The sequence below is a fragment of the Gymnoscopelus microlampas genome, assembly GCF_963454915.1.
Source record: "Gymnoscopelus microlampas genome assembly, chromosome: 16".
Classification (NCBI taxonomy): Eukaryota; Metazoa; Chordata; class Actinopteri; order Myctophiformes; family Myctophidae; genus Gymnoscopelus; species Gymnoscopelus microlampas.
In genome coordinates, this window is record NC_139953.1 from 12217307 (window position 1) to 12239632 (window position 22326).

Sequence of the window (22326 nt, forward strand, 5' to 3'; positions counted from 1 at the left end):
ATTTCATGAATGAATAAAAATAATAATAAAAAAAAAAGAAATTCCATAAAAACAAATGTGTGAAGAAGTGGTGAAAACAGCCGATCTTCGCGCCGCGTTGTGAGCTTGTAGATCTGCTATTTTCACTAGTAGTTTGGGTGCCGGGCAAACATCTAATAGCTAAAAGGCTTGGGAAACACTGGTCTAGATCATCGGTGTTTGATTAAACATGCCTGAAAAGGTCCGACCAATATTATCTTCCCTCTGAAATCGCGTCAATGCTTAGCCTCGTTCCCAGCCGCACTCATCTGCGAAGTCAATGCCTGGGTTTCTATTTACTGTTCAATGCTCACATCCGCTTTAAAGCCCGCCTACTGTATCTGGTACTTTCCACGACAACATGTATGCACACACACAGACCGTTTCCGTATCCGTTCTAAACCGGATATGCAACCTAAAATTGCGTGTCCCCCCAGTCTCATCTTCCCCCTCCACTCCAGTCAGTGGTGGTGGTGGTGTAGCACGTGAAATACATGTAAATAAATGAAGTTATGTTTTGTTTCTTCGTTTCCACAGCATATCATTTAACTGGATGTTGTATATGTACATGAAGTGATTCTTTGGTGTGCAATGGGGACGGAGTGCAAGGAAACTGCTTCGAGGGAGACTTTTTATCCAACTGAAGAGGATATTCAGAAGTGGATGTCCAGTGCTTTCGATATGGTGAGTTTCAATCATAGAGTTAAAGGTTTCAATACATAAAAACCGGTGGGAATCATGATTGACTGAGTTATGTTTATTTGACAAGGACATCGCACATTGGATAAACCTGATGGATGTCTTTATTTTAGCACACACCCACAGGAGCTATTTCTAAAGAAAGAAAAGAAAGAAAGAAAGAAAGAAAGAAAAGATAGTTGTACTGTTGTAGTAGTAGATAAAGATCGATGTGCTAATCAAAGTGAGCTTGTAGATTGGCTATTTTCAAATAGCATATGTATAAAATAGGGCTAAAGTGGTTAATGTATGTTATATAATATAATAATTGATATCTAGTAACTAGTAACTAAAGCTGTCAAATAATTGTAGTGGAGTAAAAGTACAATATTTGCCCCTGAGATGTAGTGGAGTAGAAGTAAAAGTATAGAAATGGGAAATACTCCAGTAAAGTAATAAATCCTCAAATGTGTACTTAGGGTAAGTGATTTGCTTTTGTTAAAATAAGTGTTAAATAGCTCTATATTCTGATAGTACTCATTGCTATAGAGTGTTTGTTCAGTAAAAGGAGCATACCATGTCTCTCCAGCTCTTTATTAAACAGAAAATGTATTTTCTGTGCTCTCTCCTGATTGGCTTAAATATTGTCACCTACCTGAAAATGTACTATATTCTGTTTACTAAAGAGCTGGAGAGACCCTGGCCTGAGACCAAACCAACGCTCTGTAGCATTGATTACTATCAGAATATAGTACTTTAACCTTTAAACAAAAAAAACTAAAACATACCCCAAAATATCACTTACCCTACCTTTAAGTACAGTACTTAAGTCTTAAGTAAATGTACTTAGTTACTTTACACCACTGCTTGGCCTTACACCCAGAACTCACCTAACCCCTGCTCATTATGCTAGGATGGGATGGCTCAGGGCAGAGGATAGAGTAAAGCAACTTGCATTGGGCCTGGTCTTCAAGATACGTGAGAATACAGGGATACCCATGTACCTGTCAGACTTCAATAGCATAAAAGACACACAGGCACAACACCAGAAGGAGCCCCACTGATCTCACTGAACCCAGTTCCGGCAAAAAAAAAAAGGGTCAAATTCGTTCTACTGCTATGCCGCCAGAATGTGGAAGGTCCTACCAACAGTCATGATAGCTAGGAAAATCTTAGGGTTACAATAATGTGATATCATCTTTTAGTAAGTTGATAAACACAGTTTGAGTTTAGGGTCATACTGACACATGCAAGGTTACTGCTATGGAAACTCAAATAAGATATTGAACTATATGAACTGTATCTTTAATGACGAGACAATTCTTTAATAACACTCCAAACATACAAATGATACAAATAAAAGATGAAATTCTATTTATCAAGTCATAAAAAAGTGTGACTCCTTACCCTTCAAAACCGCTCTAAAAGAGCATCTACAGGTGGCTGCAAATTGTAACTGGCCCCTGTAAAAAGTAAAGAGTCTAAGCTTGTCTGTTGAGTCACCTTTTAAAAACCTTCGTCTTCAGTCACTAGCTTGAGATCAGTGGGTTGACAGTTGATGAAGCGAATTTATATTATTATATTATATTGCTTAGCATTGATTAGTTTGTGTTGCTAAAGTTTGACTTTGAGAGCTGAGAACCAGAACCTCTTTACTGATAAGGGCGGAATAGGGAGTTCAGGTCGGCAGGTCACAGCTGCCAGTAAGTCAGAGGCCCCTTTGTTTTATGGCCAGATGAGATATGTTTTTGCACTAACAAGCTCAGGAGAAGACATCAAATGAATTAATCGTTTTCCTGAAATCAATTATGAGCTGACCGTCATAGAAGAGCAAGTCAGTCTATCTTTGTGCCTTGCTGGAACAACATGTCTGATGTGTGTGAATGTTGCAGCGCCGTAAATAAATCTTTCTATTACCATTTGATATTGCATCTTGAGTCAAGGTTTATCTGATCTTTTGAGAGTTTCTAATTCCGCTAGATTTAACAACTGAAATCCATAAATTGTAAGCAAGGATTTCCACGTCACAGTTCCTACAGTTTTGCCCCCTTTACGGAAAACATAGACTAGTCCAAATGAGGTCATGTACGTTGGGACCTCATTTGTACTTCCCAGAAAACAGGGGTGAACCGTGATTATATAAACATGAAAAACAATAAATTGTAAATAATTAACTTAGTTGCAGCGTCAACTGAGATAATTGCAAGATTGCAATGAGAACAATCTTATTTTATTTCATTTATATATTCATTTTTAGCATACTCATGCCCATGTTGATCTCTTAATAGTTTGCACTACTACTTGCTAAATATGAATTTAATTGTGATTTTTTTTTCCTGTCAGGCTAAAGATGCTCTGGAGAACGGAGAGGTGCCTGTGGGTTGCCTCATGGTCTACAACAATGAAGTTGTGGGCAGGGGCAGGAATGAAGTCAACGAGACCAAGAATGTAAGTCAAGTTCAAAGTAGATGGGAGAGTGAGTATTGCTTGCTTTTACAGCTTCACCCGGCAGATGGCTGCTCAGATGGTTCAGATGGGCACACTCTGACAGTGTACACACTCTCGAATGTACACATACAGTAGATAAATAAAATAATGAAGATTTTATTGTGTGCTTCAACTAGTCGTGAATCAAATTACGGTAGTCGAAGCATGTCTAGGTTGCTGCTTAGCAGAGATGGAAATTCCAAAATAGATTTTAGCTTGAACTAAGTGTGTGTGTGTGTGTGTGTGTGTGTGTGTGTGTGTGTGTGTGTGTGTGTGTGTGTGTGTGTGTGTGTGTGTGTGTGTGTGTGTGCGTGTGCGCGCAGGCCACTCGCCATGCAGAGATGGTGGCCTTGGACCAGGTGCTGGAGTGGTGTCAACGTGGCAACATGGAGGCCAGGAGTGTGTGTGAGAGGACGGTGCTGTACGTCACTGTGGAGCCGTGCATCATGTGTGCAGGAGCCCTGCGGCTGCTCAGTATCTTACCAACACTGTGTGTGTGTGTGTGTGTGTGTGTGTGTGTGTGTGTGTGTGTGTGTGTGTGTGTGTGTGTGTGTGTGTGTGTGTGTGTGTGTGTGTGTGTGTGTGTGTGGTCTTGATATCTGCTTACACAGCATGTACATCCAGTGGGGGGAAGTAACGTAAGGGAAGTGCTTTATCTTTGCTTGAGTATTCTACTTCTACTACACTACATCTCAGAGGCAAATATTGTACTTTATTACACAATATTATAATTATTTGACTGCTTTAGTTACATTATTGTATTGTACTGTATGTATATTATTAAAGGTAGGGTAAGTGATATTCTTTGTTAAAATAAGTGTTATATAGCTCAATATTCTGATAGTAATCATTGCAAAGTGTTTGTTCAGTAGCAGGAGTCTCCCCGTCTCTCCAGCTTTTTAGAAAACAGAAAATGCATTTTCACGTTGGGATACCAACTTTATCCAATCAGGAGAGAGAACTCGCATGATAAACAAGTGCAATTGGAAGTGATGGCACAAAGAAATGAGCAGACAAAATTCAAACTCAAACAAAATTTAAGCTGATAAATGGGTACTCTCTCCTGATTGGCTGAAATTTGGCCACCTACCTGAAAATTATCTTTTTGTTTATTAAAGAGCTGGAGAGATGGAGAAAACCCTGTTACTGGACAAACACTCGATAGCAATGATTATTATCACAATATAGAGATTTAACCTTTTTTACAAAACACCTTTTTTGTTTTAACCACAAAATATCACTCACCTTACCTTTAATACAAAACATACATTAATTGATAAATATTTGTTATGTTTTATTATAGGTTAAGCTATCCAGCAGGACATAACATTAACCTTTACCAGCTGCAACATTAAAGTGATTAACCCATTAATGCATTACAATCCAATAATAAGATTGTAAAATTAGCTATTCTGCATATTGAGAACGTTTACGCTTGATGCCAATACTTTTGTACTTTTACTGAAGTAAAATTTGGAATGCAGGACTTTTACTTGTAACAGAGTATTTCTACATTGTGGTATTACTACTTTTACTTAGATAAATATCAGATACTTTTACGTACAGTATATACTTCCTCCACCACTGACTGATACATTGTAAGGTATTTGTGGTGTGCTTGGCTGTGTTTACCTCTGGATTAAGAATGTATCTTAACAGTAACCCCTGTCAGACATCCCAGTGGTGGTGTATGGCTGTGGGAATGACAGGTTTGGAGGCTGTGGCTCTGTGCTGGATATCTCCTCAGCACAACTACCTCACACTGGCACCTCATTCAAGGTATGCAGCTGTGTGCCTATGACATTTTCATGTCAAGGACCCCCATTAAAGATTTGTGTTGTTAAAAATGAAAGTACATTTTTTTTGAGCTGGTGTTTTTGTCTTCTCTTCAGTGTGAATCAGGCTACAGGGCAGAGGAGGCAGTGGAAATGCTGAAAACCTTCTATAAACAGGAGAATCCAAATGGTAAATAACTTTGCTATAATCTCCTCTCTCCTCTCCTCTCCTCCCTCTCCTCACGATATTCTCTCTGTGTTACAGCCCCCAAACCAAAAACCAGGAAAGACTGAGGCTGTGCCATGCTGGGATTACTGTATCATACATTTTTGGCATGTTTTATTTTTCATATTTTTATAAAAATGTTTTTTATTTAGTGTGTGAGCATTTTCTGTCTATTCTGGGCTGTAATGCTGGCCTCTTGCACCAGGCTCTATCTTTGGTAAGCCTTGAGTCTAGAGCAAAATTCAATTTTATTGGATTTATCATTATCTTGGAGCGATTGGGATGGTTTTAAATCGTGATGTTCATCTGCTACAACTGACTTCTAATGCTCTCTGTAATTGCAAGGTTTTTTCTTTGTAGTTGGTGAAATGTACTCATCTTTCTGTACTCAAAAATAAATAATTGTATAAAAAAGTAACTAGTAACATATTACTAAGACTGAATGTCTGTCTGTCTGTCTGTCTGTCTGTCTGTCTGTCGTTCTCTCTGTCATTCTCTCTGTCGTTCTCTCTGTCCATCTCTCCCTCCTTCTCTGCAGTTTAAAGGTTTCACTTCATGGGAGACTTGTTTTGAACAACAATAATGTAAAAAGAAAGGTTAATTTCATTATTTCAATTTCAGGTTACACTTTAATCAGAATTTGATTTGATAATTTGATTCCATACACAATAAAGTTTACTTGAATATAACAATACAAGAGTTGAATAAAACCTTTTTATAAAATAAAATAATAAAAATGTAAGCTGAAAACGATTACAGTGTAGGTGTATGTAGTTCGAGAGACTAAGCATTTGTGAGTCAGTGTAAGAGGATAAGATACATTTACACACATTTAGGCTGATTCAAGCCAAGGCAAACAATAAAATGTGCTAGAAAATATAATTTTGTAGCACATCTTATACACAGTGAACAAATCACAACATACATAATATACAAATTGAAATCATTCCTGAATCATGCACCGAGTGCTGTGCTATCCTTGTAGATCTGCTATTTTTTTTTAAATTGTGAACATTTATGCAAATCTTATATATACATTTTTAACTCAAATATTTGCTTCTGGGGGGGGGGGGTCCCTGGAACAAAATATTTTGAGATGGGGGGGGGGGTACGGGGGTAGTGTCCACGGACAAATACCTATCATTTTGGGGGTCCTTGACATGAAAAAAGTTTGAGAACTACTGATATTATAGCAACATAAGTTTGTTTTAAAAAAAACTGTTGGATTCTTCTTTGCTTCTAGAATGCCAAGAAGCAAAGATGGTTAACCCAGAACCTTCCTTAACCTGAAACTTTCCAGAACCTGTGAAGCTCTGTGAAGGTTTTTTGTTTACATTTTCATTAGCCCATGAACCCTCCCTATTCTGGGGAGAATATTCAACAAAAATAGCAGATATACAAGCTCACAACATGTCACACTAAGTATTGAGGGTGTGGTTACTGGTTAGATGTTTGAACATACACATGACATTAACATGAATCCAACATATTAATAGAAAAGATCATGTGTAAACCAAACAAACAAAAAATGACATACTGTAACACTGATCATAGTGCTGTCAAACAAGTCTATGAATATATCTATGAAATCTATGAGATTAATCTCCAACACATTTTATACAATATATAGTGGGAGTCCCTGCTTCTCTCTCTCTCTCTCTCTCTCTCAGATAAGGAGTCCATGGCCTAGAAAACGGTGAAGACCCCTGCATTAGCCTATAACCAGAACAACCCCTGACGGGTACGTCATATAAACAAAACAAAAACTAATTTAAAAAAAAAGCTAAAACGAGCTTTAGTGAAGTGAGCTTAACCCAGTGGTTACATTTTCTTGGCCAGGACCCCCAAACTGATATGTATTTGGCCGTGGTGGACCCCCATCTGAAAATAGTTTGTGCCAGGGACCCTCAAAAAAGATTTTTGTTGTGAGCAATTGTCAAAGATTATTCCATAATTTTCACACATTTTCATTATACAATCTTCATTTACAAGATTGTATAATAATAGCTGAAAGTATAAACTTGGGTTAAAGTGTTAAACTGATCTTGATGCTATATTAACACATTTTTCTGGGGAACCCCTTCAAGGACCCCTTTTTTTCTTTGCGATCCACTGCTTTAACCACAGCCCAGTCCCAACTGTTTTCAAATCATCATTATGACCGTGATGATTTCCATGGTAACTTTAATCCACTGCTGTGGATGAAAGCTGTGATATAATAATGAAGAGGTCATTTAGTATTTTGATTGGTTTAATGGAATCAAAAGCTCTGTTTTGAATTTACAAGGAATTCCAAAATAGTGTCTTTATTCAGGGGGAGGAGGAGATGTTGAGGGGAGAATGTGTGTGCATGTGTCACAGAGTGGTTCAGAGCCTCTGCCTGACCCACTGTTTCCCTTTAAGGGGGGGGGGGGGAGAGAATGGCGCTTCACCGGCGCGTTTCAATGTTGTAGTGCTCCTTTAGCAGCCCTGTTTCTACATTTCGGCGTTCTTCGCCGTTTTATTTATTTTTTCTCACGCCGTTTGGTGCCCCCCCAAGGTTGGTGCCCTGTGCTTCAGCACCTAAACCCCGTTGGATAAGCCACCACTGTCAGTGAGTGTGTCCGTTGCTCAAAGTAGTTTACAGTGTGGCGTTGTTTGAGGTGAGAATTTACAGAGAAGCTTTTCCCTCAACGTGGCTCACAGTTCCTTCTGTATAGATGCACTCTAGAGTCTGACCGATGCCAGGTGTGTGGGTCTGATGCCGATCACTATTGTAGTCCCAGACCAGACCACCGATTACTGATGTTTTAACCAATATTTTGTCAAAACGTGCAACATTTTCTAATCATGAAAAAAACCTTTGATTTGATTCAAGTTGCTATTTGAGAACATTTAACTTATGAGCAAAATAATATTTGATCATAAGTAACTTTTTGATAGATACAAAAAAACATTTTTTTTTATTCACCGGACGATATATATATCAGCCAATCGGTGTAGCTCAATGCACATGGCGAGACTTACATTTTTTCCTCCATTGAAAACTGTTCCCACATAATTCACAATAGCCCAGAAGGGCTTCTCTTCGGGGTGAATTCTCTGATGGTTCTTTAAACAAGCATCATATTGGTTCAAACCCTTCTTCGGTTCATTCAAGTGTGAATTGCTTGAATGTGTTTCTTTAAGGAGCGGTGGCGTTTGAACCATTTCTTACACTTTTCACAGTAGTAGTAATTTTCTGTATGAATATGAATTATCTGGTGAGATCTCAGGCCATGGCCAGTGCTGAACCATTTTTCACACTGGTCACAGTGGTAGGGCTTCTCTCCTGTATGAATTCTCTGGTGTTGTTTGAGACTACTACTTTGGCTGAACCTTTCCCCACACTGGTCACAGTGGTAGGGCTTCTCTCCTGTATGAATTCTCTGGTGACTTTTGAGACTACTACCTTGGCTGAACGTTTCCCCACACTGGTCACAGTGGTAGGGCTTCTCTCCTGTATGAATTCTCTGGTGCTGTTTGAGATTACCACTTTGGCTGAACTTTTCCCCACACTGGTCACAGTGGTAGGGCTTCTCTCCTGTATGAATTCTCTGGTGTCGTTTGAGACTACTACTTTGGCTGAACTTTTCCCCACACTGCTCACAGTGGTAGGGCTTCTCTCCTGTATGAATTCTCTGGTGTTGTTTGAGATGATCACTTCGTTTGAACTTTTCCCCACATTGGTCACAGTGGTAGGGCTTCTCTCCTGTATGAATTCTCTGGTGTTGTTTGAGACTACTTTGGCTGAACGTTTCCCCACACTGGTCATAGTGGTAGGGCTTCTCTCCTGTATGAATTATCTGGTGTCGTTTGAGATGACTACTTTGGCTGAACTTTTCCCCACACTGGTCACAGCGGTAGGGCTTCTCTCCTGTATGAATTCTCTGGTGACGTTTGAGATTACTGTTGCTGAAGAACTTATTCCCACACTGGTCACAGCAGAAATGTTTCCTCACGTGTAGTTGGGCAGGACAGACCTCTGGAATGGAGAATGAGGGGAGATAAATAAACCATAAAATGAATAGAAATAACATGGAAGCTGTGTTGTATTACCAACTGATAGTGTTCTAATTGTAAAAGCATCTGGCACTACTTCCTTCTTCAAACTGAAACAGTAGGTGATACACTAGGCTGTTTCATGCACCATTTAACCAGTTAATACACCATACCATCACTGTCGGGTGGGAACCTTGTCCAAAACTGTTACTTTTCAGAAAATGGAAAAAATAACCTGTGTTCCATTGGATCCAATGTAGTTATTTGAGTGGTAATTGAAAACCAGGTTTACAAACATAAACCTCAAGGTGAATGACACTCTCATTTCATCCAAACGGGAAGTGAGTAAAATCCTCAACATATTCTTCACGACCGTGGCCTCAGAGTTAGTTGAAAAACTACCCCCTCACTCTGGGAGTCATGGTGGAGAGTATGTTGATTCATTTTACGATAAACAGGGTGTACGCAAAGATGATTTTAAACTCTCCCCTGTGTCAACAGATGAGGTGTTTAAAAAATTGAGTGCACTCCAACAACACAGAGCCACAGGTCCCGACAACATCCCCGCTAAATTTCTAAAAGACTCAGCCGCCTCCATTGCCCCAATCATTACCCACATAATAAACCTCTCCATCATACAGGGACGGGTCCCTAACGACTTCAAAAAAGCAAGAGTGACCCCTCTGTACAAAAAAGGAAACCAATTAGACCCTGGCAACTACCGCCCTATTTCTATTCTTAGCTCCATCTCGAAAGTCATGGAAAAAATAGTCTATGAACAGGTTGATAAGTACCTTGCCGAAAAAAATCTAATTTACGAATTCCAATCTGGTTTCAGAACAAACCACTCCACTGACACATGCCTTCTCTATTTGAACGACTCTATCAAACAAGATGTCGACAAGGGCAAATATTGCGGCATGGTCATGCTGGACCTCCAGAAGGCTTTTGACACCGTTAATCACCCAATTATGATCAATAAGCTCAAAGCAATAGGCTTTGATGACACGTCGGTGAACTGGATGAGATCCTACCTGGAGGGGAGGGAGCAAGTGGTGGAAGTAAACGGCACCCAGTCCCCTCCTCTCCCAGTGACTTGTGGTGTTCCTCAAGGAAGCATACTAGGACCACTACTGTTCCTGATATATGTGAATGATATGTCCTCAGCTTGCGACTGCAAACTGTTCCTGTTCGCAGATGACTCGGCTCTGCTGGTCTCGGACAGGGACAGGCTGCAGGTTGAGAAAACTCTCAGCACTGAACTCAACAAGATCTGCATCTGGCTCTCCGACAACAAACTCTCATTACACCTGGGTAAAACTGAATCCATCCTCTTTGGGTCAAACCCTAACCTTAGAAAGGCTGAGAGTTTCACGATCAAAGTGGGTGAAAATGTTATCACAAGAAAGGAGGAAATTACCTACCTGGGTTCCATCTTGGAGGCAAACCTCTCAGGTGACAAAAACGCTGAAAAGACGATCAAAAAGGTCCACAAAATAACACGGAGGATGTGGAGGCTTGTTCGTAAAGTCAGTAAGAATACTCTGAAGATTCTTATAGGGGCCCTCATACAAGGTCATTATGATTATGCATGCACTTCATGGTATCACAACACCTCCAAGGCCCTAAAAACAAGGCTCCAAACATCCCAAAACAAACTTGTAAGGCTACTTCTTGGCCTCAATTACAAAACCCATCTAACCCCTGATCATTTTGCTAGGCTTGGATGGCTTAGGGTTGAGGACAGAGTACAGCAACTTGCTATGGGCCTGGTCTTCAAGATACACCACAACATTGGGATCCCCCTGTATTTGTCAAAATACTTCCAAAATGTTAATCAAGTCCATGATCATAACACCAGAGGCAGCTCCACAAACCATGTTCAACCCAGATTTGGCACAACAAAGGGAATGAACTCTTTCTCATGCTATTCATCTAAAATGTGGAATGCCCTACCAAAAGGAGTAAAGGAGTGCAAAACCCTACTCACTTTCAAAAATGCCCTAAAGATACACCTTCAGGAGGCTGCAATTCAAAAATGGCCCCTGTCCAAGTCCTAACCTACCCCATGTCCTAACCTAACCCCCCCCCCCCCCCTCTCTTTCTTTTTTGTACATATTTTTCACCCTTCATACCAGTAACCTGTAAACTGATTGTATGACATTCTGTATAGTAGTGTGTATATCTGTCTGTCTCTTATATGTCAACATGATTTGTGTGCATGGGGATCTCATCTTAAACAAGCTACGTGCTTAACTGAGCTATCCAGTTTAGTAGACCTTGTATTGCGAATTTGTACTTCCATGTACTGTTATGTACTGTCATGTACTGTTCTCATGTCTTACTAAATAAAGTACATCAATCAATCAATCAATCAAGCAGACTCTATTGTATTTATTTATTCACCAGCTCTTGTTAATTATTTTGATTGGTACAATATTTATAAAACCCACAGACACTTAACCACTTTCACCTATACTTTAAACGTATTATTTTTAACAATAGCTATTTTAACAACGATATTTGTTATACAGGAACTGCCAGGCCCAGATTAGGTGACTGATCTGTCCTGCAGCCCATTAAAATGCAAGGAAACAGAGGTGGAAGAAGTGCTTTTTACCTAGTAAAAGGATTAAAAGTAGCAATACCACAATATAAAAAAATATTCTAATACAAGTAAAAGGCCTGCATTTCAAATCTGACTTGAGTAAAAATACAAAAGCACCAACGTCAAAGTATTCAGATTTTTCTAAATGTGTGCAACTTTTTAGAAAACAGCCAATCTACAAGCTCACAACTCACGTTTTGAGCTGTATAGATGGGCTATTTTCGAATAGCCAAAGTATAAAATTGGGTGTAATAGGTTAATGTATGAAAGTAACTTAAACTAAAGTTTAAAAAAAGTTGTAGTGGAGTATGACAATATTTGCCTTTGAGATGTAGTGGAGAAGAATTACAAAGTATTGAAAAATAGAAATACTCTAGTAAAGTAAAAGTACCTCAAAATTGCACTTTGATTTACCTTTTCCTTGTACTCAAGGAAACGATAAATGGTGCATTTATATAGCGCTTTTTATCCAAGGTGCTATACAATGTTCATTACATTCACCCATTCACACACACATTCACTGACGGCTGAGGAAACCATGCAAAGCACCAACCTGCTCATGGGGAGCAATTAGGGGTTCAGTGTCTTGCTCATGGTCAAGGACACTTCGACAGTAACTCTGGGGAGCCCGGGATCGAACTGAGGACTTTCCGGTCCCCAGCAGATGCTTTACCTCGTGAGCCACTGCCGTCCCAAGTAAATAGAATTAGTTACTTTCCACCAGTACTTTCCACACACCTACGTGCACACTGAAGTACATCCATACATGCACACACACACACACACACACACACACACACACACACACACACACACACACAGGTCACACACTGTTAGGCATCTGGATCAGAGCACACACACCACATGCACAAGCTTAGAAAACAGCGTGCATGTACATACACACTGAGTATAAATATCCACTCTGAGTTCACTTCTGTCTCTTGGTTCCTGAAAGCTGCCATGTCCTGTCCTATGTAACCATGTAAGTAATTCTTTCTCTTCTCTCCTTAATAAAAACAACTGAGGAGAAGGAATACCTGGACTCTTTCATTCTCCTTAAACAAGGGCAAATAGTCCCACAGATTAATGCACTTTACCACTCTCTCTCTCGCGCGCGTGCGCGTGCACACACACACACACACAGAGTTGCCAAGAAAATCTTTAATTGGGATGTCTCGATAAAAGGTGCATGGGCAAGTACAGTAGAGGATATACTTCTGAGGGCTGGGTTGCTTAACAGTTTTCAAAATAACAGCATTGCAAACATCTCTGTGGTGAAGGAGACACTTTATGGTTTGTATCAGAGTAAATGGTCACAGGACATATTGTATAAACCAAAGCTTAGAACATTTGTTATGTTAAAAAGCTGTTATGCTAGAGAAAAGTATGTTTGTGCTCCATTGTCCAAAAGACAAAGATCTCTATGTGCCCAACTCCGCTCTGGGATCTTGCCCCTACACCTTGAGACTGGTAGGTATAGAGGAGTAGTGGAAGAGGAGAGGGTTTGTATTTACTGTGACATTGCGGATATTGAGAGTGAGTTCCATTTTGTTTTTTATTGCCCCTTGTATCATGACTTGCGTCAAAAATTATTTAAGAGGTGTAGAAACCCGGACTTGATTTGGTTGGATGACGCACAGAGACTTACATGGATTTTTGAGCACAGGGTATTTGCACTTGCAGAGTATTTGGAAGGGGCCTGGGACAGACGGGCAAAAAGAACATACATGTGAAGTGTAATTTATTTTATTTATTTATTTTTGTTTTGTTTTGGGTGTTTGCCAAACGTTTTCTTTTGTGCAGTCTTCTATGAAGAGAATTTGATACTGTTTATTTATGTTTTGGTGTCTAATAATCCCGTAAGGGATGGGTCTTTTTGACAAGACACGGAAATAAAAATTCATTCATTCATTCATTCACACACACACACACACACACACACACACACACACACACACACAATATAATACTCCCTTCACATTCCTTCTCTCCTGTATAAATTCTCTGGTGAGATGGGAGGCCTTTTTAGTTCTGCTTTAAGTTTTCTCACACAGTGTAGAGATTCAGTGTGTTTTTATCGTCTCTTTTCATTTTAATCATAGACACTGCAAATATTCAGTTTTGTAAATTGCTATTTGAGCATGAATAAACAAACTGTAACCTTAATTCTGTGGTCTGCAGCTCTTATCAACAGTTGATTTGCTGCTGTAAGGAAGCATACTCCGCTACTCTGTCCAGTGTTAATATAACAGTTCTGTATCTGCTGGTTGTAGCCCATTGAAGATGAAGGGAGACTTGAAAGTGACATAAAAGCATCCCATACCTGTTCTGTGTAACGTGATTCCAGGCATCAGCATTGCTTCGAGCAGCCTGCGTCTATGGTAGATCTGTTGCTGTTCCTCTTCTGACCCTGTTGAAAAGCTTTTGGAGGCCATCTTTCTTCTGAAAACCCTAAATAGTTCATCTTCAGTCCATTTGGATAGTTGATATTTCAGGCAGGGTTTTACCAGCTGGGATCTGAATGTACTTAACATTTTATCAAGTTCAGTATGGTAATGAACGACTTAATGAGTTAATAATAAAATCATTCGAACACCACTCCACTTTGACTAAGAAGAAAACCGACCTAGACCCACAGAGCAGCACCTACAGACTGTAAGCAGGACGCAGCCGCAGTGTCCACTCTCTGCTCCAGCCTCCTAAACTCGCCTCATGCATGCAGATGATTGGGAGAGAGCAGACAGATACTCCCCCACACACTCCCCAGTCTCTTGAACAAAAGTTTGACCATTTGAACACAGTCCAAGGACAAACACAGGTTGATGCAGCGAAATAAAAACATATGAATCTGTGGTGTTGACTGTTGCTGACAAAATGTAAACTGATTGTAGCTGACAAATGGACCCGTAAGGATCCTGTAAGGGACAGGGTCCACTTGGTTCCCAAATATAATTTACAATTTAGGCATTTAGCAGATGCTCCTTATCAAGAGCGACTTACAGTAAGCAAGGTAAACACATTCAAATTGCAGAGAGACAGTGTAGTGCCTCAGTAATCTAGGATCAGAAATCCTTGTTTAATTTATGGATTCCAGTCTAAAAGTCTAGCGGAATTTAAACTCTCAGCAATACCTTGACTCAGATACAATATCAAATGACAATAGATTTATAGAGATGACAATAAAAGATGTATTTACAGCACTTTATCAGTCACTCAACATACACATACATCCTACACCAGCAAAGCACACAGATAGACTGACTTGCTCTTCCCTGACTGTCAGCTCATAATTGGCTAAAGGAAAACAATAATACATTTGATCTTTTAGTGCATCTCCCCTGCACAGCCATAAATAAAGGGGCCACTGACTTGCTGGCAGTTGTGACCTGCCGACCTGAACTCCCTTTTCCGGCCTTATCTGTTAACTAACTTAACAGGCCATGCATGTATCCTGTTAATTACTTTCTTCACTGTTTGGAGATACTCTGTTTATTTGCTTATTTGCTTCAGTAAATGTCTGTACTACCTACGAGTATGTAAAAGAACAAAAACAAATTTAAAAAAAACAGGCCATGCATGTTCTCAGCTCTCAAACTCAAGCTAACACAGTCTAATCAATGCTAAGCAATATGATAATATAAATTCGCTTCATCAAAAGAACCTAGTGTCTAAATAATATAATATAAATAAATAACAATTTGTACATCGAAATTATAGAAATTATAGGATGCCAGGTAAAAAGAATTACCCTCGCGTCTGTCTAAATAACATGCTATCTAAATAACATGTTTAGCCTTTGCATGAGACTGCATGGTTGCTATTAATCATATAGCTGGGGACCCCCTGGAACCCCCCCCAAGGACCTTGAATCACTGGTCTATGATGATAGCCTCCTCTAATGTGTCTATGCTGATAGTGCATGGTCCCTATAATATATTGCTTCCCTTGTGGTTAGATTGCCATCCTGTGAAATCAAATTTAACTGATTGATATTCTGATGTTTAATAAATGAGATTTATAAAATGATGTTGTCAAAATTGTGCCATATTTAGTAAAAGATAATATATAAAAAGAAAAATACACCATAATGTTCCATGTCATCAAAATACACACGATGCCCACCTTATTTTTCCCTCTCTCTTTTGGAAATAACACAACGATGGAGCTTGCACAAAAATGAATTTCACCCACTGTTTTAAACCTGTAAACCTGTCAGACAAGAAACACTTGGAATTCAGTTGCCAGTTATGTGAAAGGTGAGACAGGTCATCTGGGGTGTGAATGGAACTCTGCTGGTCGGGCACAAAGGCTGAGAGGAAAGGAGATAGAAGGAGCAGAGGAGAGGTCACGTAAGGGTCATCAATGTGCTGTCGGGCAGAAACCTTTTCTTTTTGTGTTTTTTCGCAAACTAATGCCCTACGTCATTAATTCTCAAAGTGGGGTCCGGGGACCCCCAGGGGTACTTGAGGGTGTTCCAGGGGGTACCCTGCAGAAAAATGTGTAAATATAGCATCAGAATAATTATGACCTTTTATACTTTGGCTATTCAAAAATAGCAGATATACAAGCTCATAGCGCGGCACCGAGTGCCGCACTATGAGCTTGTAGATCTGCTATTTTTGAAAAATCGTGAAAATGTGTGCAAATCTTTGAATATATATATTTTTAAAGCGAACATTTGTAACTCAAATCTTTGCTTCTGGGGGGTCCCTGGAACAAAATATTTTAGATGGGGGTCCACAGCCAAATACATATCATTTTGGGGGTCCTTGGCATGAAAACGTTTGAGAACCACTGCCCTACATCCTCGTATAATAACTTTGGTGGGGTTTGTCAATTGAATATTCCACTATGATCAAACCATTCTCTGATCCAAACTGGGCCTCTATTTTTGCTGATGCATATGAACACAACTCCACAAGCATATGGAGGAGCATCAGCCAAAGAGAAGGAAGGAGCCTGACCCCCAGAGGTCAAATGCCTTTTTTACACACACCAATGCAGACCCTTTTCCCCCGTACACACACACACACACACGCACACGCACACGCACACGCACACGCACACGCACACGCATATGCACGGAATTTGGGGGTTTCTAGGCGACTATGCACGGAATGACGTGCACAAATCCGTGCAATGTATACTAATTCTCTGGCGATCAGGCTGCTTTCAACATATTGTCACGTGTCACGTGAAGCTTGACCAATGTTAGCTTGGTGGAACCAACGAAAATCAAACGAAAACATACTCTCCACCATTTTATTTGAGCAGATCCTATTGTATTATTTATTCACCAGCTCTTGTTAATTGATTGAATATTTGATTGAATATTTTATTAGGCAAAAAAAATTTAAACAGCACAATTACATTTAAAATACTTTGTCTAACAGGTCCGTTCATAAAAGTCCTTGCGGTCTTGTTTCCAATGAGGGCCTTGGTATTCAATTCATAGACATATATAGTGGCACCACAGTTCAAATATCAATACAAATAATTCAGAAAAAGATAACAATATGTACAAGCTTACATTTTTATTATTTTATTTTATAAAACCTTTTTATAAAATAATAAAAATGTAAGCTGAAAACGATTACAGTAGATGTATGTAGTTCGAGAGACTAAGCATTTGTGAGTCAGTGTAAGAGGATAAGATACATTCACACACATTTAGGCTGATTCAAGCCAAGGCAAACAATAAAATGTGCTAGAAAATATAATTTTGTTGCACATCTTATACACAGTGAACAAATCACAACATACATAATATACAAACTGAAAATTTCTGATGGTTCTTTAAAGCGTCATATTGGTTAAAACCCTTCTTACACGGTTCATTCAAGTGTGAATTGCTTGAATGTGTTTCTTTAAGGAGTGGTGGCGTTTGAACCATTTCTTACACTGGTCACAGAAGTAATAGTTTTCTGAATGAATTATCTGGTGTGATCTGAGGCCTTGATCAGTGCTGAACCATTTATCACACTGGTCACAGTGGTAGGGCTTTTCTCCTGTATGAATTCTCTGGTGTTGTTTGAGACCTCTACTATGGCTGAACTTTTCCCCACACTGGTCACAGTGATAGGGCTTCTCTCCTGTATGAATTCTCTGGTGTTTTTTGAGATTACTACTTTGGCTGAACTTTTCCCCACACTGGTCACAGTGGTAGGGCTTCTCTCCTGTATGAATTCTCTGGTGTAGTTTGAGACTACTACTTCGGCTGAACGTTTCCCCACACTGGTCACAGTGGTAGGGCTTCTCTCCTGTATGAATTCTCTGGTGTCGTTTCAGATTACTACTTTGGCTGAACTTTTCCCCACACTGGTCACAGTGGTAGGGCTTCTCTCCTGTATGAATTCTCTGGTGTTGTTTGAGACAACTACTTCGGCTGAACTTTTCCCCACACTGGTCACAGGGGTAGGGCTTCTCTCCTGTATGGATTCTCTGGTGATGTTTGAGATCACTGTTTCTGAAGAACTTTTTCCCACACTGGTCACAGTGGTAGGGCTTCTCTCCTGTATGAATTCTCTGGTGACTTTTGAGATTACTACTTTGGCTGAACTTTTCCCCACACTGGTCACAGGGGTAGGGCTTCTCTCCTGTATGGATTCTCTCGTGTTGTTTGAGATGACTGTTGCTGAAGAACTTTTTCCCACACTGGTCACAGGGGTAGGGCTTCTCTCCTGTATGGATTCTCTGGTGACGTTTGAGATCACTGTTGCTGAAGAACTTATTCCCACACTGGTCACAGCAGAAATGTTTCTTCACGTGTAGTTGGTCAGGAAAGACCTCTGGAATGGAGAATGAGGGGAGATAAATAAACCATAAAATGAATAGAAATAACATGGAAGCTGTTGTATTACCAACTGATAGTGTTCTAGTTTCATACATACACCATTTAACCAGTTAATACACCTTGTCCAAAACTGTTACTTTTCAGAAAATGGAAAAAAAAGAACCTGTGTTCCAATAGATCCAATGTAGTTATTTGAGCAGACCCTATTGTATTATTTATTCACCAGCTCTTGTTGGTTATTTTCATTGGTACAATATTTATAAAACCCTCAGACACTTAACCACTTTCACCTATACTTTGAATTTATTATTTTTAACAATAGCTATTTTTGCTACTTTTGTGTGTAACTCACTGTTGTAACTTGTATGCCGAAGTAGAAATATGGAGATATGAGGTTCCTGCCTGATGGCAACGATATTTGTTATACAGGAACTGCCAAGTCCAGATTAGCCTGGTGACTGATCTGTCCTGCAGTCCATTAAAATGCAAGAAAACAGAGCTGGAAGAAGTGCTCACATTTTCTACCTATAAAAAGGAGTAAAAGTAGCAATACCAGAATATAAAAAAATACTCTAATACAAGTAAAAGGCCTGCATTTAAAATCTGACTTGAGTAAAAGTACAAAAGTATTGGCATCAAATGATGCTAACGATACGAGTACCAATGTCAAAGTATTCCGATTTTTCAAAATGTGTCCATCTTTTTCGAAATCAGCCGATCTACAAGCTCACAACGCACGTTTTGAGCTGTAGATGGGCCAAAGTATAAAATTGGGTGTAATCGGTTAATGTGTGAAAGTGACTTAAACTAAAGTTTTCAAATAATTGTAGTGGAGTAAAACATAAAATATTTGCCTCTGAGATGTAGTGGAGAGGAAATACTCAAGTAAAGTAAAAGTACCTCAAAATAGTACTCAAGGAAATGGTAAATGATGCATTTATTTAGCGCTTTTTATCCAAGGTGCTTTACAATGTGCATTACATTCACCCATTCACACACACATTCACTGACGGCAGAGGAAACCTGCTCATCGGGAGCAATTAGGGGTTCAGTGTCTTGCTCAAGGTCAAGGACAATTCGACAGTAAAGTGGCCGCTCTACCTCCTGAGCCACTGTCGCCCCAAGTAAATGTACTTAGTTACTTTCCACCACTGCCATGAAACTCCACAAGCATATGGAGGAGCATCAGCCAAAGAGAAGGAAGGAGCCTGACCCCCAGAGGTCAAATGCCTTTTTTACACACACCACTGCATAGTGCGTGCCCCGCGCGCGGACACACACACACACACACACACACACACACACACACACACACACACACACACACACACACACACACACACACACACACACACACACACACACACACACACACACACACACACACACACACACACACACTACAATACTCCCTTCACATTACTTCTCTCCTGTATATATATTCTCTGGTGAGATGGGAGGCATTTTTGCTTCTGCTTTTTTCTCACAGTGTAGAGATTCAGTGTGTTTTATCCTCTCTTTTCATTTTATTCATGGACGCTGTAACTATTCAGTTTTGTAAACTGCTATTTTGAGCATGAATAAACAAACCTTAACCTTAATGCTGTGGTCTGCAGCTCTTATCAACAGTTGATTTGCTGCTGTAAGGAAGCATACTCCGCTACTCTGTCCAGTGTTAATAATAACAGTGCAACTGCTGGTTGTAGCCCATTGAAGATGAAGGGAGACTTGAAAGTGACATAAAAGCATCCCATACCTGTTCTGTGCAACGTGATTCCAGGCATCAGCATTGCTTCGAGCAGCCTGCGTCTATGGTAGATCTGTTGCTGTTCCTCTTCTGACCCTGTTGAAAAGCTTTTGGAGGCCATCTTTCTTCTGAAAACCCTAAATAGTTCATCTTCAGTCCATTTGGATAGTTGATATTTCAGGCAGGGTTTTACCAGCTGGGATCTGAATGTACTTAACATTTTATCAAGTTCAGTATGGTAATGAACGACTTAATGAGTTAATAATAAAATCATTCGAACACCGCTCCACTTTGACTAAAAAGAAAACCGACCTAGACCCACAGAGCAGCACCTACAGACTGTAAGCAGGACGCAGCCAGTGTGCACTCTCTGCTCCAGCCTCCTAAACTCGCCTCATGCATGCAGATGATTGGGAGAGAGCAGACAGATACTCCCCAGAGAGCAGGCAGATACTCCCCCACACACTCCCCAGTCTATTGAACAAAAGTTTGACCGTTTGAACACAGTCCAAGGACAAACACAGGTTGATATAGCGAAATAAAAACATATGAATCTGTGGTGTTGACGGTAGCTGACAAAATGTAAACTGATTGTAGCTGACAAATGGACCCGTAAGGATACTGTAAGGGACAGGGTCCATTTGGTTCCCAAATATAATTTACAATTTAGGCATTTAACAGATGCTCCTTATCAAGAGCGACTTACAGTAAGCAAGGTAAACACATTCAAATTGCAGAGAGACAGTGTAGTGCCTCAGTAATCTAGGATCAGAAATCCTTGTTTAATTTATGGATTCCAGTCTAAAAGTCTAGCGGAATTTAAACTCTCAGCAATACCTTGACTCAGATACAATATTAAATGACAATAGATTTATAGAGATGACAATAAAAGATTTATTTACAGCACTTTAACAGTCACTCAACATACACATACATCCTACACCAGCAAAGCACACAGATAGACTGACTTGCTCTTCCCTGACTGTCAGCTCATAATTGGCTAAAGGAAAACAATAATAAATTTGATCTTTTAGTGCATCTCCCCTGCACAGCCATAAATAAAGGGGCCACTGACTTGCTGGCAGTTGTGACCTGCTGACCTGAACTCCCTTTTCCGGCCTTATCTGTTAACTAACTTAACAGGCCATGCATGTATCCTGTTAATTACTTTCTTCACTGTTTGGAGTAAAAGAACAAAAACAAATTTAAAAAAAACAGGCCATGCATGTTCTCAGCTCTCAAACTCAAGCTAACACAGTCTAATCAATGCTAAGCAATATGATAATATAAATTCGCTTCATCAAAAGAACCTAGTGTCTAAATAATATAATATAAATAAATAACAATTTGTACATCGAAATTATAGAAATTATAGGATGCCAGGTAAAAAGAATTACCCTCGCATCTGTCTAAATAACATGCTATCTAAATAACATGTTTAGCCTTTGCATGAGACTGCATGGTTGCTATTAATCATATAGCTGGGGACCCCCTGGAACCCCCCCCCCCCCAAGGACCTTGAATCACTGGTCTATGATGATAGCCTCCTCTAATGTGTCTATGCTGATAGTGCATGGTCCCTATAATATATTGCTTCCCTTGTGGTTAGATTGCCATCCTGTGAAATCAAATTTAACTGATTGATATTCTGATGTTTAATAGATGAGATTTATAAAATGATGTTGTCAAAATTGTGCCATATTTAGTAAAAGATAATATATAAAAAGAAAAATACACCATAATGTTCCATGTCATCAAAATACACACATGATGCCCACCTTATTTTTCCCTCTCTCTTTTGGAAATAACACAACGATGGAGCTTGCACAAAAATGAATTTCACCCACTGTTTTAAACCTGTAAACCTGTCAGACAAGAAACACTTGGAATTCAGTTGCCAGTTATGTGAAAGGTGAGACAGGTCATCTGGGGTGTGAATGGAACTCTGCTGGTCGGGCACAAAGGCTGAGAGGA

At 39.7% G+C, this 22326-nt stretch overlaps 2 protein-coding genes across 2 annotated transcripts; one reads left to right on the forward strand and one right to left on the reverse strand.

Annotated features, from left to right (window-relative positions):
• The first annotated feature begins 489 nt into the window (after window positions 1-489).
• LOC311063368 (tRNA-specific adenosine deaminase 2-like) lies at window positions 490-5574 on the forward strand. The gene is made up of 6 exons (XM_084082781.1): window positions 490-702; window positions 3040-3144; window positions 3507-3657; window positions 4856-4962; window positions 5076-5148; window positions 5224-5574. Exons 1-6 carry the CDS (start codon window positions 610-612, stop codon window positions 5250-5252), a joined length of 558 nt encoding a protein of 185 aa, XP_083938907.1. The 5' UTR covers window positions 490-609; the 3' UTR covers window positions 5253-5574.
• A 12038-nt stretch (window positions 5575-17612) lies between these two features.
• Window positions 17613-20676, reverse strand: LOC311063588 (uncharacterized protein). Its single transcript, XM_084083096.1, has 2 exons — window positions 20362-20676; window positions 17613-18600 (listed from the first exon to the last, which is right to left on the reverse strand). Exons 1-2 carry the CDS (start codon window positions 20570-20572, stop codon window positions 17651-17653), a joined length of 1161 nt encoding a protein of 386 aa, XP_083939222.1. The 5' UTR covers window positions 20573-20676; the 3' UTR covers window positions 17613-17650.
• Between the last annotated feature and the right edge of the window lie 1650 nt (window positions 20677-22326).

Coding starts and splice junctions, on each gene's coding strand:
- LOC311063368 (XM_084082781.1), top strand. CDS start 610: ATGGGGACGGAGTGCAAGGAAACTGCTTCGAGGGAGACTTTTTATCCA. Junction 3,145..3,506: donor AAGTCAACGAGACCAAGAAT/GTAAGTCAAGTT, acceptor GTGTGCGCGCAG/GCCACTCGCCATGCAGAGAT. Junction 4,963..5,075: donor ACACTGGCACCTCATTCAAG/GTATGCAGCTGT, acceptor TCTTCTCTTCAG/TGTGAATCAGGCTACAGGGC.
- LOC311063588 (XM_084083096.1), bottom strand. CDS start 20,572: ATGTTAAGTACATTCAGATCCCAGCTGGTAAAACCCTGCCTGAAATAT. Junction 18,601..20,361: donor AATCACGTTGCACAGAACAG/GTATGGGATGCT, acceptor TCTCCATTCCAG/AGGTCTTTCCTGACCAACTA.